At 43.5% G+C, this 18019-nt stretch overlaps 1 protein-coding gene across 1 annotated transcript; it reads left to right on the plus strand.

The window, feature by feature from the left end:
• Positions 1 to 1066: 1066 nt before the first annotated feature.
• On the plus strand, positions 1067 to 17490 carry LOC137759885 (interferon-gamma-inducible GTPase 10-like). Its single transcript, XM_068536626.1, has 2 exons — positions 1067 to 1244; positions 15931 to 17490. The coding sequence occupies exon 2, from the start codon at positions 15951 to 15953 to the stop codon at positions 17193 to 17195; it is 1245 nt and encodes a 414-aa protein (XP_068392727.1). The 5' UTR covers positions 1067 to 1244; positions 15931 to 15950; the 3' UTR covers positions 17196 to 17490.
• The last annotated feature ends 529 nt before the right edge of the window (positions 17491 to 18019 follow it).

Consider the following 18019-nt stretch of genomic DNA (forward strand, 5'->3'; position numbering starts at 1 on the left):
TGTTAATCTTTTCTATCCAGTTATCATCTGGGTATCTTGTTGAAGAAAATTTTCTGAACCCTAAGATCAGCTATAGTTTCTTCCAGAGTTTTCCATTTGAAATTTAGGCCTTTCCTCCTCTAGAGTTGATTATCAAAAGTGATATAGGTAGGGAATCAGTAACGTTTTTCCATACGGATAATTAGTTTGTCCAACTCCATTTACTAAACAGTGCCTTCTTTACCCACTGACATATGACGTACTTCTTCCATTCAACACAATTCTGTAAATCCTGAGTCTAATACAGTGTTCTGTGCTGTGTTCTGTGGGTCAGTTCATTCATCTCTGTGCCAGCAGCCAAGTACAGCATTAAAGTGTACTTTATTTTTACAATGTATAAAATATACATGAAAAATGCCATATATGGTACTGCAAACCCTCCCATTTCTTCTTCTTCTAAAGAAAATTTGGTATTTTCTCCTTAATCTTCCATGTAAATTTAGGAATCCAGGCTCCTCCCTCCTCTCTGTGCCCAGCTCCTTGCGGTTTTGCCTTGTGTCCCCAGAGCCCCTTCTGGTAGTTTGATTCGCTCATCAGCTGTGATCCCATGACCCGCCAGAGTGATCCAGGCCCTGGGTTGACAAAGTGGCAGTCAGGTATAGGGCTTCTAATGATGAAAGAACAAAAAGACAGAGAAAAGTTAGAGAAATGCTTCTCCCTCATTCACTGGACGCTTTGAAAAGTTTCTCACAGCCTTCCTTCTTCCCTGTTGTCTGTACTCCCCTGGGTGTCTTGGCTAGGTGACCTCCCAGGGGTCCTAAGAGACCTGCCTTTCCTGGCCTTTAGTACCTCTCTGCCCTCTCCTTACTCACTGATCCTCTGGAAGTCACACTCTTGTATTTTCTTTACTGGAAAATGTGGTGCTGTAGAGAAAGACATAAACATGATTTCCCTGGTTTCATTTTCATTTCTGGAAATGTTAGTTTCAACTATCAATCTTTTCTTCCTAAGGGAGGGGCTCAAGTCAGAGGCTATTGCACTTCCTACTGCCTCCCATCCTGGGCCTCATTTCCCAGGCAGGACCGAAGTTTGCCAGTCCTTGCTCTCTACTGTGTCTGCCTTTATCTGGATGAGGACAGTTCTCCGGATTGTTCCTGTGCTGGGGGCTGCAGGGAGCACTTCACCAGACTCTGCATTTTCTACTGTTTTAGTGGAAACATTCGGGTCGGAGCTCTGACCAGAAATGTCTTTTCTCTCTTGAACTGGTGAGTGAGCAAGCTTTTTGCACTTGCAGGGATGGGATGCTTGTTTTTTGTTTGGAGGCCTGAGGGGCAGGGCTGGCTGTTGGAGACCTGTGGCTTGGTGCAGAAAGCCTGCTCATCCTTCTCAGGTGGTTAAGAGAGGGAGGGAGGGCTGAGAGCTGCCCAGGGCTAGGGCAATAGTGGTGAGAATGGGAGGAGTGACTGGATTCTGGATAAATTTGGTCAGGTTGCAGGACTGGGGGTGTGAAGTGTGAGAGAAAGAAGATTATGCGGACAGCCCCCATGTGCAAATGAGGGGTGGCATTGACATTGTCTGGCAGGGAGAAGTCTATGGGAGGAGAGAGATGGGGGCTTGAGATAGGTTTGGCCTTGTTCAGTTACTAAAGATCATCCTAGACATACAAACGGGAGATGTTGTATAAGCAATAGGATATTTAGGTCCGAGGTCAGGGCAGATGCCTGGGGTAGAGATATACCTTTGGGAGTTGCCAGCACGTAGATGGTGCTGGACAACATGGGACAGGTTAGGATAACCTAAAGGGTGCATGTATCTGGAACAGGGTCAGGACTGAGCCTGTTGTAGGGGAGGAAATAATTTTCCTCTACCCTTGTAGCTTCTTACGTCTGGTTTCAGAATTAAAATGACATGAGGCAGATTAATAGAAGAAAAAAACAAATTTAACTTTGTATGTGCAGGGGTTCCATAATATGAGGCACACCTGCGTTCAGGCAGTTGAGGCTTATATGCTATTCAGATTTCAGGAGAAGGGGTAGGAGTCTGGGACTTCAAAGAGGGAAGTCAATTTACAGGAAGATGGAAAAATAAATGTTTGATAAACAAATGTTTGCCATGCCATGCAGAAACGATGGGAAACAGAGAGGACTTTGATCAAACAGGCCTTGCTAGCTTTCCCCAAGTCTACCACACTAGCTCATAGTCTTTGTAGAAATCTCTGGTGATAGCTCTTCTTCCTGAAATAGGCCCTTTATCTAAGTTCTTTTAGGCAGTTAAGGGGAAGGTAAAAGCTCTTTCTGAGTCTTTGGTTTCTTAAAAATAATCATCCTAAAATAATCCTATGCCAAAGAGATACATTTTGGGACAGCAAATTTTTGCTCCCCTATGCTATGGGCACCCCAACTTCAGATCACACTGTGTGGGGGGGACGTGCACACAAAGCAAGGAGTGGTCGGCCACACCCACTTCCTGCTTTAGTTTAACAAAATGGTGTTGGGGAGGAGAAATTCTTCCTCTACCCTTCTAGGTTTTTGTGGCTGGTCTAAGAATTAAATTGACATGAGACAGATTAACAGGAGAAAAAACAAATTTAATTACTATACCTATGAAAGAGGGCTCCAGAAGAATATGGGGCACAGAGGCAGTCAGACAATCAAGGCTATGTATTCATTCTGAGCAAAGGAGTTGGGGCTAAGGGTGTAGGACTTCAAAGGTGAGGAAGATAAGGCACAGGGTAATGGGAAGAGGAAATGTTTGGTAAACAAGTATTTGCCTTGCCACGTAGAGACAATGGGACACAGAGGAATGGGAACAAATAGGCCTTGGTAAATTTCCCGGTCTACATGTCTAGCTCATATTTTTTTAGTTATCTCTGGTGACAGCTCCCTTCTTGGAACAAGCGCCCCATCTAAATGCTTTTAAGCAGTTAAGGGGAAGGTAAAAAGGAAAACTTCCTGAGTCTTCTGTTTCTTAAAAATAACCAACCTAAAATAATCCTCATACTAGAGAAGCATTTCGTGGTGGCAATTTTATCCCCTACACTGGTCATTTATCTGACTTTTCTTTCACCTTTGAAACAAAATGTCTTCTCATTGCTCTAGTACCCTTCGTTTTTATGACTTAAAGGTCACATTTCAAATACATTCAAAATACCCTCTCTCCACGCTGAGGTCGCTGATGCTAAGTGTAACAGAACATCAGAATGGGACTCATTCTTTCTTTCTCCCTATTGGCTGATACATGGCAATAATTGCTGCGCCATTTCAAGGTAAACCACCACATAGATATTTCAAATCAGGTGGCCACAAACTAGTTAGACCACTGTCAAAGCTCTCACCTGTATAGCAGGTACAAAAGGGTTGGGGTGAGGGAATTTGTGAAGGGATATTTTGAGGGAGATGTTAGGGTATGGGATCCCCAGGGCAAAGATGCAGAGTGATGTCTGCCCCTCACCTCAAACTCAGAATGAGGGTTTTAGCAGGAGCTTAGGGAGAACAGCTAGAGGACAGGGAATTGGGTTTGTCACAAGCCTGAGAAATCTAAATGTGAAAGTCAGGTTAGCAAGTCAGGTTAGCAAGATGTGACAGGCAAGCCCAAGAATGAGTTGGGGTGAAGGGAGTGATGTGTGGTCCATACATCTGATCCAGGCCAAGTGCAGGAGAGCGCTTGTGTGAGGTCACCTCAGGGCATTTCTCAGAGGGCTGTCTGCAGGAGGGACCAGTCTGGAGTGTGGAGCTGAGGAGAGACGTGGGCAATGTGCATGCAAACCTAGGAGTCATCAGTGAGTATGTGGTCTTGTATCGTTGGGGCTGGAGGAGATGTGGGGGAACTGAGTAGATGGAACAAGGAGGTTCCCTAAGGCTGCACATCTCACCTCTCTTTAGGGTTCCCAAGGGGAGACTGTGTTTGTAAAGGGCTTCACCCCTGGATTGGGTAGTTTTACTTCTAGGGAAGTGACAGGAGTGCCCGTTTTCAAATTATCTTGCCTTTCGTGACTCTAAAGCCCACCTTAAAAATCTCTCTCCTCTTTCCCTTAGTTCATTTCTCTTCCCATCACAGACTACCGCAGTCTTTTCAATTTAATATGTGTCAGGATATTCATCTTGAACATATTTATTAATGCATATTAATGTATATATATATCCATGAAAGCTATAGAGTAGTGCTTTATGTTTATCCCTTTAATTGTCCACAAAAAGTATTGAGCTTGAAGTCTGTTTTATAATAAAAATACCTATTTGGTCTTTGTCCACAATTCCTGAAAGGAGCTCCAAAAACGTTGAAATTTCCTCAGTGATAGGCATGTCTTTTGTAAGATAATGAGATTATTGGGGCAGGGATCCTACAGAGCATCAGGATGGGGGCTGGTGGCCAGAAAGATCGAGCCAGAATTAAAGGGTTGGCAGTTTCAGTTCCTTCCTACCCTTCCTCCCTCCAAACTCCAGGGAGGGGAGGAGGGCTGGAGACTGAGTTCAATCATCAGTGGTCAATGACTTATTCAACCGTGCCTATGTAACAAAACATTAAAACCCCTAACAAGGTCAGTTTCTTACTTCCTAAACTCAATATCATTTGGGGCATCTCTCTATGTTGATGTGCATAGGTCTACTTTATATTTTCTGACACAGCAGTCAGTCAAATGTATATCCCATTATTTATTAATTATAAAAAGGACACAGTATTACGCAGGGTACAGACAACGCTGTTGTAAAAGAGGGACTCAAACACGGAGACAGAACATCAGGGAAGGCTTTCCCTCCCTCTGAGGGCAGTGCAGAGGTTAGCAGACTGCACAGCCGGGTGCTGGTTTCGTCTTGGTCTGGTAGAGCTCAGGCCCTTCCCATCTTCACAATCCACCATCTCCATGCCCTTGTCCCCACCTGTGTGCTTGTCTCTAGGGGAGCAATCTAGTCTTCTCTGATTATCACATCAAGCTTGGCCCACATTTCACTTGGTTCTCTCACTCCTCTGTCTCTCCCCTGGAAAGCAATCTCTATGAAATCAATGATTTCCATTCCTGAAGCTCCAGGGCTGGGACACTGCCTGGCACAGAGCAGACACCCAGTAAGAATTTGATTAGAGAATAAAGGAAAGAATAAAGAATGATTGTGCTTAGAAAATAAAGGGAGGATTTGCTTCTAGAATAAAGAAATAAAGGAAGGAATTATTTGACAGTTCACATGCTGTTTTCATTCCCCCTGTGATTGCTTTGGGCTTAATTGAGACCCCTTTTGTAAGCAAGTGATAGTTCTGAAGATATGAACTCAATATTACTGGTACTATATTTTCACAAGTCCTAAAGCCTTCACATCAGAGGGGAGGCTAGGCTAGGTTTTAGGCAGTGGAGTAAGATGGGGTACAATTATGCTTAAGCACAGTTACTCTCTGCTTAAACAACTAAATTGAGGCCACACAGAATCTTAATACCTGTGGTTTGCGGTCAGTTTGAATGTTAGCCATGGATACAGGACTTTTCAGTAAGCTCAGAGCCATTCACAGCACTAATGTCACCTTTGCCACCACTTAAGAGCTAAGCATCCATTCAATTTCTCTTGAAATAGTAGGAATGGTCACCATCTTAGAGTTTGGTTATAAAATAGCATGGGGATACATCAATTTAAAGTAAATTTTACAACAAGCAGACAGAAAGTGACATGTGGAGAAATCCCTAATTTCACAGGACTGCTCCATGATTGCTCCTAGGTGAAGGTTTGGGCAATTGTCCACTCTTTCCCAACTGCTCCTAATGCTGGCTTACATTCTCCCTCAGCCACCAGTCTTATGAATGAGCCCAGGAGTAAAAGATGCATTTTACACAGGAACCAAGTATACTCAACACACATGCACAGACACAGGCACATACCTGAAAAAGAGATTTTACCACAGAATTTGCCATCTCTTCACTTTATTCAATTCCAGTGGGTAACTTAAAAAAAAAAACAACTCCTGTTATAACCCACAAAATAGATTTCACAACTTCAGACAAGCAGAATGAAAACCACTCATTAGTGGATTTCCCATGCTGGTTTCTATATAGCTCCCAACATGCCCAATTATCCCAAGTCCCAACCAAAGGGACCCATGGAGAAGTGTGGCCCACCTTGCACCAGATGTGGAATCCGAGGCATCAAGGACTTCTGTGAGCCCAGAATCCAATGTACATCAAGCCCCAAGTTTGTCCCCCATTTGGTCATTATCATGAAAGGCTGACAGAAAATCAACATGCTCGTTTATTGCAGGAAAGTATGATAAGCCTCAACATCATCAAAGGGCCTGGTACTGAACAGGACACATCTGGGAAGATGGTGTTTGAAAAGTTCCCACCTCACTAACATCATCTGTAAAGGGAAGAGTTGGTGCCCTGCAGTAGACATAGTTTCTCCAATGCTAATACACAATTAAACTGAGGAGGACTGAAAAGTCCCATTAGACATCTCATCCTTGAAAGCCCACCTAAGGTCCCTATTCCATGCGAGGTCCACCCTGGGGAACTAGTGGACTCACAATTCCAGATGCCCCAGAAATGACCAGTGGCTCCTTCTCCAGTTTAGACACTAAGAGTGTATGAGTGGCACATCCTGCCCTCCTTCTACACATGTGGTCTCCATCAGAAGACCCCGAATGCCAGGAACATGGAGATGAGAGGCACACTGCCTCCACACTGGAGGGCTGGATGGGTTTGGAGCAGCAAAGTGTTTGTGTGCTGATGTGGTCCCTGAAGAATGTCAGAGAGGGGTCCTGCTATGAAAACTCACTGAAATGAGTAAGCCAGGTGTCAAGTTCTCCTGTCCTGGTGTGGGCTCCACCTTTCATGTCCTTACAGTAGCTCAGTTATCAAACACGTTCCATCTTAGGAGCCCTCTCACTTACACACTCCATGGAAGCAGAGGGTGACGGTGATCAGATAGATGTCAGTGGGCCTCCTGGCATGTCATCCCTCCCTGGGGAACAGTCCTCTCCTCAAACAGAGGCAATTCCTTCTGGGACCATCCAAGCTCAGGTTGCTCCAGAAGGAAGAAATGGAATTGTGGAGGGTTGGGGTTGCCCTAGGGAGAGCTGAGGGGAAGGAGGGAAGAGGAGCTGGGAAGGACAGTTGGTTGTCCTGCAGTTTTCTCCTTCAGCGACCCCTTGGGGACACTGGAGCTCTCAGCTGGGTTATTTCTAGATCTGAATGCTGGCAGGGTCCCAGCTCCAGGGGGACTCAGGCAGCGGAAGTTTCAGTTCTATTCCTGGAAATGACTCTAGTTGTCCAGGAAAGGGAGCGCCAGTTTCCTTTCTGCATTCCATAGTGGAGGGGGCACTGGCCTGAGCCAGACTCTAAGGCCTCAGTGTCAAATCAGTGCACAGAGGCCAAGCACAGAGTTGGGGAGTCCTGGGTCCAGCCCTGCTGCTTCCCTCCAGAGCCATGTCCTCGGATGTTGGTCCTCAGCTCAGTCTTTTTTTTTTTTTAAATTAATTAATTTATTTATTTAATTTATTTATTTTTGGCTGTGTTGGGTCTTCGTTTCTGTGCGAGGGCTTTCTCTAGTTGCGGCAAGTGGGGGCCACTCTTCATCGCGGTGCGCGGGCCTCTCGCTATCGCGGCCTCTCATTGCGGAGCACAGGCTCCAGATGCGCAGGCTCAGCAGTTGTGGCTCACGGACCTAGTTGCTCCGCGGCATGTGGGATCTTCCCAGACCAGGGCTCGAACCCGTGTCCCCTGCATTGGCAGGCAGATTCTCAACCACTGCGCCACCAGGGAAGTCCCCTCAGCTCAGTCTTATGTCCACATTCAGCTTCACCATCACCCAAACCCTGCCCCTTCCTGAGGCTCAAGACACTGTCTGCAGAGATGCTCTCTGGTGTTGCCCAGCTCACTCAGCACTTGGGTTCACTTGCTACCACCAGCTTTGCTCGGAGTGCATATTCTCCATCCATCACGGACCTCCCTGCCAACTCTAAGCTCTGACCCCTACCTGCTGTCAATGCACCTGCTGGGCGCCTGAGACCCAGCAATGCTCACCACTGGCCAGGTGACCCTGGGCATCTGCCTAACATCCTAGTGATTGTCATGTGCTTGCTCTCAGATCAGAAGGAAAAGATCTGAAGGGATCAGAAGGAAAAGCTCCCCAAGTCTTCTGTGGTCAGGAGAGAGGCCCCAGACAGAGGACTGTGTGAGTGTAACAGAGTTAGAAATTTTTCAAGGCTTACAATGCTTCCAAGGTTTGGGCAGAGATTGCAAACGTCAATAATAGGATAGGAAATTCTTATGCATCTAAGAGATTGTGAATTCAGTTTAGCCACCATTGATTCCTTCCCTGGGTCAGAAAAAGACAGTTGACAGGTTGAGGAAACGGGAAGGCAAAGATCACTTTAGTGAACTTGTTGCAAGGGGTGTGGCCAACAGTGAAGGCTGGATGTTCTTTTCTGGGTAAGATGATATCAGGAGGTAAGAGGCTGGGGCTACCCACCTTGCCCAACTCTAAGGAGGAGGTAGCAGGCCTGCAGGTCTGGGCTGTGCCTGTCCCTGAGATCCCAATGGGGATGTCAGTGTGAGCCACCGATGGTCCCACCTACGTGAGGGACAGTCACCGCACCAGGGGCTTCAGCAGGATTGCACCTGTCCCACCTGAGTGTGTCTTTCCTACTCTTTATTGTTCCCATCCTTGTAATAGGGTCCGTAGGAGGAAGAAAGAGGGAGAAGCTGACTCTTTTCCTGTCCCTGCTGCAGCTATCTCACGTGGTGGAGGGACTGAGCCAGGGCAGGGGAGATTTCAACGCTGTAAGAGTCTGCAGATTGTTTATGAGACCAATTGGACTTTTGCTTACCTGAGTGGGACCAAGAGACAGGATATTTCCTGAGACATTCCTCCCCTCCTCCAACCAGGAAATGTGTGCTTTGCCTCTGTGCATTTCAGAGACCTTATTGATGTCCAGGAGTAACTTCCCTGTCCTGAAGGTGTGATGCCCTAAGGAGACCGAGATATTAGAGGCCTAGTCTTGTCAATCACCCACAGAACAGGGCCGAATTGCAACTGAAAAGCTCAGTAAATATTTGCAAGGTGACGGAAGGACTACACCCATTTTCAACTTTAGCAACACTTTTATAGTTAAGCCACTTGCAGAGGATTTTTCTGGAGGAACTCAGCCTGAACCCTGCTGGCCCACACCCCAGCCTGAGGGCTTTAGGCAAGGCATTTAAGGCCTGTCCTCCTTCCCTTTTCTCCTGTTCTCTGCTTTGCTTTGCTAGTGTTCCCAGGCCTAGTCTGGTCTCAGATACAGGCCTGACACAGCCTCTTGTTCAGCTCTCCAGCCTGCCCAGTTCCTGGTGGTGAAGTGAGGACCATGCAAACCATCACATGGGTTGAGGGCCTGCCAGAAGATGGAGAAACATGAGAGGAGGTGGCTCAACCAAAAAAGAGGCTGAATTGGGCTGCCTGCCTGGACCTTGTGAATTCCTTTGAGCCCAGGTTCAAACGATTTCAGGCATCTAATAGACAGATTAGCCTGAAAGCAGAACCCAAACCTAGAAAAGGTTTTCAAAGTGTGGCCCTAAAGTGCAATCAGCAACCTTTATATGTCTCTTGTGGACTCTGCCCAGATCCTACTTTGGGTTCCTACTCTGTGCGGGGAGAAGGCACCTTGCCAGAGACTCACAGACTTCTGATGGGGCCTGTTAGGAGTTTCTCCTGCAAAGGCAGAAGCCATGCTTGAGTCCAAGGAACAATTCCATTTGGTAGGTGCACAGTAGTGACCATGACATGCTGTGTCACCTCTTGTCCTGAGGAAGGTTCATGTGATCTCAGCAGATTTAGGGCTAGAAAGTCTGACTATGGACCATGAGGTGTACATTGAGGGACATCACTGAGCAATGGCCACTCCAGGCCAGAGACTATGAAATGGGACACCAGACTCAGAGTGACCCTCACAGTGAGGACCAGCCCAGCCCTGGGGAACTCTGAGTGGTGTTTTTAATTAATACTGAGGTCTTTATTTATTTAATTTAATCTATTTTTTGGCTACGTCGGGTCTTAGTTGTGGCACGTGGTATCTTTGCTGAGGCATGCGAGATCTTTAACTGTGGTGCACAGTCTCTTCGTTGTGGCGCGCAGGTTTTCTCTTTTCTATCTGTGGTGTGCAGGTTTTCTCTTTTCTATTTGTGGCACACAGGCTCCAGGGTGCGTGGGCTCTGTAGTTTGTGGCATGCAGGCTCTCTAGTTGAGGTGCGCGAGCTCAGTAGTTATGGCACGCAGGCTTAGTTGCCCCACGGCATGTGGTATCTTAGTACCCTGACCAGGGATCGAACCTGTGTCCCCTGCATTGGAAGGTGGATTCTCTACCATTGGACCACCAGGGAAGTCCCAAAACTGAAGTTTTTAATTGGGTGTCTATATGTGTTCATCTGCATCTACAGCTAGCTGTCAAATTCATTTGTGATCTTTCATCTTTGCCTTGCAGTTCTTTCTGCCTGGAATGACAATCTCTCTTGTCCCCACCTCCTCCCTCAATGATTTCTCTGTCTTTCTTCCATCATAGCATTGATTGTCTCTATGTGTCAGACAGAGTATTTCTCTGATGTCCCCAAACTATGGAAGTAGGGAGAGATTCATGACTGACTACAGAGAAAAGAATATATGCAGCACCAATTTGAAAGAACTGAGATATTTTTCTCTTTAAAATCCTTTGTTTACTTATATAATATGATGATCACCTACACACTGAACAACCATCCCAAGAAACAGAACATCTTCAATAACTATACTTACCTGTGTGTTCCTATTTACTCCATACTCTGTCACCAGCCCTTGTTTAGCAACTTCATGAAGTATGTATTTACGATTCCTTTCTGTCATTTGTTGTGTTATCACTTACATATGCATGCCTAAACAATATTTTGTGGTGTTTTCTTGAAGATTTATTTAAAGAGTATGGTTCAGTGTTTTAGAGCTCAATTTATTTATCCATTCTCTGTCAATGGCTATCCTCTCCTTTCTCACAATAATGAAGACTGCTGTTAGAAACACATTTTACATGTCCCCTGTACATTTTTGCACAGTGACTCCTAGGTACCATGTTAGGAGTGGAAATGCTGGGTCTTAAGGTGCATGAATGTACAATTTAATAAAATTAATCAATTTTTTTTTCATAGTGATTGTATTGATTTTACATTCCCAGCAGCTATATTTCAGAGATTCTACTGATTCACATTCTCCCTAGTACTCGATATCGTCCAACTTAAAAATTTTTCCAATTGAATTGATGTACAATGTCATCTCACTGTGCACAGTTTTGCATTTGCCTCATTACTGAGGAGGATGTTAAACTTTCTGTGTGCTTATTGGCCACACCTGTTTTTGTTTTTTGTTTTTTTGTTTTTTGTTTTTTTTTTTCCTGAGAAAGATCTGTTCATTCCCCCCCATGCCCTGCACTTCCATACTGGATTGTTTTGCTTCTTAGTGATCTCTAGCATTTTAAAAATACCTTCTTAGTATTGATTTTTAGTTTACGACATTTGTGCCAATATCTTCTCCACACGTCTGGAGAATTTTTTACTGCCCTGAAGCATTTCTTTTCATGAACAGAAACTTTTCATTTTAATGTACTCTAAGGCACCCCATTTGTCAATCTTATTTATACAGTTATCTTCTGGGTATCTTGTTTAAAATTTTTTTCTGTACCCTAAGATCTGCTATATTTTCTAATATAGTTTTCTATTTGAAGTTTAGATCTTTACTCTTCCTCTAGAGTTGATTATCAAAAGTGATATAGGTAGGGAATCAGTAACATTCTCCAAATGGAAAACCAGTTTTTCCAGCTCCATTTACTTGATAGTGCCTTCTTTACTCACTGACATTCCATGTACTGAGTTGGCCAAAAAATGCCTTCGGTTTTTAAGTAAAAATAAAAGACACATTTTTCATTTTCACCAAGAACTTTATTGAACAACATAGTCACCCTTTTGTTCCACTACCTTCTGCCATTTTTCAGACAACTTCATAATTCCATCTGCCCAAAAGTTTGTCATCTTTTTGAACAAAGAACTGCTCCAGGTGTCTTTTACAGTCTTCCAGGGAATTGAAATTTTTTCCATTAAAAGAATTTTGCAAAGACCTAAATAATGGAAACCTGAAGATGTACTGTCTGGTGAATATGGCGGATGAATCAGAACTCCCCAGCTGAGCTGTAACAGTTTTTGCCTGGTCATCAAAGAAACATGCGGTCTTGCATTATCCTGATGGAAGAGTACGCGTTTTCTGTTGACTAATTCTGGACGCTTTCGTCGAGTGCTGCTTTCAGTTGGTCTAACTGGGAGCAGTACTTGTTGGAATTAATCGTTTGGTTTTCCAAAAGGAGCTCATAATAGAGGACTCCCTTCCAATCTCACCATATACACAACATCACCTTCTTTGGATGAAGACCAGCCTTTGGTGCGGTTGGTGGAGGTTCATTTCACTTGCCCCACGATCTCTTCCGTTCCACATTATTGTACAGTACTTTTACTGTACACTTTTCATCGCCCATCACAATTTACTTTTAAAAAGGTATGCTTAAGTAGAGAATTACATGTGGAAATATGGTCAAGAAGGTTTATTTTAGCATAAGTTATGTAAGGATCCTACACATCAAAGCGCTTAACATAACCAAGCTGGTGCAAATGATTTTCAACACTTGATTTGGATATTTTGAGTATGTCGGCTATCTCCCGCAGGCATAACATTGGTTGTTCTCACTTAATGTCTCGATTTGATCACTATCAACTTCAACTGGTCTATCCAACTGTGGAGCATTGTCCAGCGAGAAATCTCCAGCACGAAACTTCGCAAACCACTTTTGACATGTTCAATCAGTCACAGCACCTTCTCCATACACTGTACAAATCTTTTTTTTTTTTGCATTTCAGCTTCATTTTTACCCTTCTTGAAATAATAAAGAATAATATGCCAAAAATGTTGCTTTTTTCTTCCATCTTCAATATTAAAATGGCTACACAAAACTTCATCAATTTTGATGTCATTTTTAAAATGCATGCTGATATGACAGCTGTCACATGCACTCTAGCAAAATTTTTTCAAATGAAGTTAAAGACAACTAAGTGCTACTAGAGCCATTTTATGGAAAAAACCGAACGAACTTTTTGGCCAACCCATATGTCTCCCTTTCAACATAATTCCACACATGCCTGAGTCCAAGACAGGGATTGGTATTGTGTTCTGTGGGTCAGTTGGTTTATCCCTATGCCAGCACCCAAGTACAGCATTAAATATACTTTGTTTATTTTTATAATGTATAAAATATACATGAAAATATACCATACAGGGTATGGCAGGTCCTCCCATTTCCTCCTTGAAATGTGGGTTCTCAAATATCAATCAGATCTTCCAGAGGGAGAGGCTCAGGTTAGAAGGTATTGTACTTCCTGACGCCTCCCCCTTCTGGGCCTCATTACCCAGGCAGCAGAGGCTTGCTAACCTTTGTTCTCTACAGTGAGCACAGGAGCACACTGTGTCTGCATTTCCTGGTGAGAACAGTTCTGAGGAGTGTCCCTGCACAGTCTCAGCATTTTCTGCTGTTTTAGTGGAAACATTTGGATCTGATCTCTGTCATAGGAAGTCTGTTTTCTCTCTGGAAAACATGCTCTATACCTGCAGTGGCCAAGGCCAGCTTTGTGCTTGGAGGGCTGAGGACAGGGCTGGCTGGTGGAGAGCTGGAATTCCATCCAGCAGTTCATGCCAACCTCTTTGAAGAATAGACAACTCCTGTGTCTGAAGATGCCTTTCCTTTCTTTCTTTCTTTCTTTCTTTCTTTTTCTTTCTTTCTTTCTTTCTTTCTTTCTTTCTTTCTTTCTTTCTTTCTTTCTTTCTTTCTTTCTTTCCTTCTTTCTTTCTTTCTTTGAGAAAGTTGTAAGAAAATTTGGGGCAACAGAAGGTTTACTGGTTTCTCCAGTAGTAAACTATGTACTGTTTAATGCACACTCAGGGTTTTCTGATTCTAGCCTTTCATTACCATAAAGATATTTAAATCTCTTTGAGTTTTGGTAATTAATAGCAATGCAAAATAATTAGTTTCTTTGCCATTTCCCTACTCTGTGCAGGCTATAACCAAATACCACAGACTGGGTGCCTTATGAAGAAAAATCTGTTTCTCATACTTCTGGAGGATGAAAGACCAAGATCAAGGCACATGTAGGTTAGGTGTCTGATGAGAACACACTTCCTAGATGAATGTCTTTTCTGTTAAAGCTCACATGTCAGAAGGGTTAAGCTAGCTCTTTGGGGTCTCTTTTAATCCATTCATGATGGCTCTGCCCGCATGACCTAGGCACATTCGAAGTGTCCACTTACTAATAAAATCACTTTGAGCATTACATTTTATCTATGAATTTATGGGGACACATTTAGTCCATAGCCCATATAGAAATACAATCTGTCTGTTGAGGTTCAATAGTCTTCCCACTCTCTTCTTAGAAGACAGCACTCTTGTCTCACTTTGACATTCATTTCAGTATTCCTGAGCTATAAACGTGTCTCTTCTTTGGTATTCTCCTCTCAACTAGCATTAACATCTGCTTACTTCCTTCATTAGTGATCAGTTAAATAAAATCCTTAACATGTATTCATTTAATATTTTTTGAGAGTCATGATTTTATTTTTTTAAAAAAATTGTCTTTGCACAATATGTAGAATGGGGGTGGAGGGCATACAGCACACCCCTACTGGACAGAGCCCACTGGTAATACGTGAAACAATCTTATGGTATAAATATTCTTTAAATCACAGTTTCTTGGTATGACTTTCCTCACTCATAGTGAATGAGAGGAGGTCCCATCAGTATCATATTAATAATTTCTTTAAATTGCCTTGGTTTAATCAGATGCCCATGTTTCAAAACTGTGCTGAATTGGATAGGGAAAATTAGAGCTCTTATTTACTTCCTCTGCAACTTCCTGTCACATGTTTTAAGTTCCACCCAATGTGGTCCATAAAGTGAGGTAAATAGACATTAAGCTGCCATGGGGTAACTATTACCACAATGACTATGTTCTTGGTTGTCTGCCTTATGGAACATACATCCTGGCATACAGGCCACCTGGTGGGCTTGTCTCTGTCTCCTGCCTCTCCCACAATGCAAGTCCTGTCCTGATTTGCTGCAGGGTATTGGAAGTGAGGGTCTTTCTGGAAGTCGTCTGTGCTCACTAACATGTTGGCCTAAGTGATTCTTCCTGCTGAATGGAAAGGTGCTGGGCTCTGTATTCAGGTTTCAGGAAAATACAGACAGTCTATATTAGCTTCCCATTGCTCTGTAACAAATTACCACAAACTTAGTGGCTTAAGACAATATACGTTCATTCTTTTATAGTTTTGGAGGTGAGCAGTCAAAATGAATCTTAAGGGGCTACAATTAAAGTGTCAGTAGGACTGGTTCCTTCTGGAGGCTCCAGGAGGTAATTCATTTTCTTGTCTTTTCCAGGCTCGAGACGCTGCCTGGCATTCCTTGGCTCATTGCCCTCCCTCCATCTTCACAACCTTTGTTCCTATTATCCCATCTTCTTTTCTGCATTTGGCCATGCCTTACTCTTACAGGGATGCCTGTGATTATATTTAACCCATGTGGACAAACCAAGGTAATCTTTCCATCTGAAGATCATTAACATAATCACATCTGCAAAGTGCTTTTCACTATGTAAGGTAACATATTCACAGGTTCTGGGGTTCAGGATGTGGACATCTTAGGGGCCATTATTCTGTCTCTACATTGTCCTGACTGCTGGGACATATAAATCATCAGCTTAGAAAACAGGTAGTCTTTACTGTAGCAATGGAAACAAAAGTCATCAGGAAAAATAAATTAACTGTAGTAACATGAGTAAGTGTGAGAGATGGGACTGATCTGTTGAGACCAGTGTTTCCTCAGCTGAACTTGCCTGTTCTGCTGCTTCATTCACCTTACCTCCTTGTTCTCTTTCCTTTTCCACAGATCATCCAGAGTTAACTGGCATGGATTGGTTCACCTCATATTTCCTGTCAGGAAAGAATTTTGAGCAATTGGCCCAAAAATTTGTCCCTCACTACTCCACATTGATCAGCAAGGCAGGGGGGATCCTCACTCAGGAAAGCGTTGAACGTATTCGAAGAGTCTTTCAGGAGGGGACTTTAAAAGAGGTGGTTGAAGAGATTCAGGAAGCACTTCAGAAGTCTGAGAATGCTCCCTTGGATGTGGCTGTGATTGGGCAATCTGGTTCTGGGAAGTCCAGTTTCATCAATGCCCTGCTAGGTCTTGGTCATGAAGAGGAGGGGTCTGCTCATGTTGGAGTTGTGCCAACCACCATGAAGAAAACCCCCTATCAACATCCAAAATATCCCAGTGTGACCTTCTGGGACCTGCCTGGAACTGGGACTCCCAATTCCCTTCCAGATTCTTATCTAGAAATTGTGGGAGATGATGACTATGACTTTTTCATCATTATTTCTTCCTCACGGTTCAGCTCAAATGATGCTCTCCTGGCCCAGAAAATCAAGGAGAAGGGGAAGAATTTCTACTTTGTTAGAACAATGGTGGATGTTGAATTACATAGTGAAGAGAAAAGCAAACCCATAACCTTCAAAAAGGAGAGAGTCCTTCAGCAGATCCGAGATGACTACCTGGCTATTCTCAGCAACATCGGAGTATCTAATCCGTGTGTCTTCCTGGTCTCCAACTTTCACCCGGATAAGTTTGATTTCCCAAGACTGCAGGAGACACTGCTGCAGGATCTCCCTGCTCATAAGCGTTACACCTTTGTGCTCCAGTTGTCCAATTTGTCTGATGCTTTCATTGAGGTGAAGAGAGTTATCCTCAAAGAGAAGATCTGGCTGAATGCCCTGAAATCAGCCGCTTTGGCCATCATCCCTTTCATGGCCTTCTTCAGTGGCTTTGATTTGCCTAAACAGGAGAAGTGCTTGAACCTTTATCGAAGCTATTTTGGTTTGGATGAGCACTCAGTCAAAGAGATTGCCCAGAAGCTGGGCACATCTGTGCAAGAGATCAAGAGCTCCACAAAGTCCTTGGATTTCTGGTTATTTGTGAAGAATGACAGTATAGCAGCAAAGGCCATGAAATGTGCTGAATCCTTTTGCTCAGTGAACGGAGGACTCCGATCTTCTATCTTTCAATTTTTGAAAGTATATTTTCTACGTTTGAAATTCATCAATACTGTGGCTGATGATGTTAAAATGCTGTTGCATAAGACTTTAGAGAGCTGAAGTCTAAGAGAATGAGGCAGAGATGGGTATAGAGTTGCCTAACTGAATAACAAAAGGGCCTCAGGTCTTGTGTTCTCTGGGTGGGAGCAGGATCCTCTTCTACCCACCACCAAGGCCAACACTACCCTAAAGTAAAAAGATTGTCTCACTGTTGGAAAAAGACCATTGCTCCACATTGATGCTACACTGCTAAGTAAAGGGGATTTGGCCATAACCTTTTTTCTGTACTCTCTAAGCTATTTTGCTCTAATCATGACAGAAATGCACCATATAACTTTCATTAATCTCCTGGTGTTATAAGGTATTTTTCATTTGCAAGTTTTCCTCTGATAATAAACATTTGGTAATCATTAAGATAACTGTTATCTATTGGCTTTTTATGAATTATTATCCCCAGTCATCATTTCAATACCATCCTCACCAAAATAAGGGAAAATACACAACTGTGGGAATATGGCCAAGTGAATAGTTGATGATGTGTATGGGGAACCACAGCAGGTAGAAGAAGAGAGGATTAGAGAAATGGTTTAGAATGTAATATTTCTAGATACTGTTAGAGATTAAAGGGAGGGAAACCAAGTCAGCGTTTATATCTCTAGGACTTTTTCAACACTGGATAGGTTAAGAGACCAGTGAACAGGGCACAATGAGGGACAGGAGATTTGAGAGAGTGAAGTTGAATTAGGAAGGAAAGAAAAGATTAACTGAACTGGGATAAACGAGAGAATAGAGTGTTTTTTTCTCTCACCCAAAATTTTACATCAAACAGAAGCACACAACAACAGTACCTGTCTCAAGTCTTGGGGATTCTCACTCCTGCTGTA

Source organism: Eschrichtius robustus, chromosome 2 (genome assembly GCF_028021215.1).
Source record: "Eschrichtius robustus isolate mEscRob2 chromosome 2, mEscRob2.pri, whole genome shotgun sequence".
NCBI lineage: Eukaryota > Metazoa > Chordata > Mammalia > Artiodactyla > Eschrichtiidae > Eschrichtius > Eschrichtius robustus.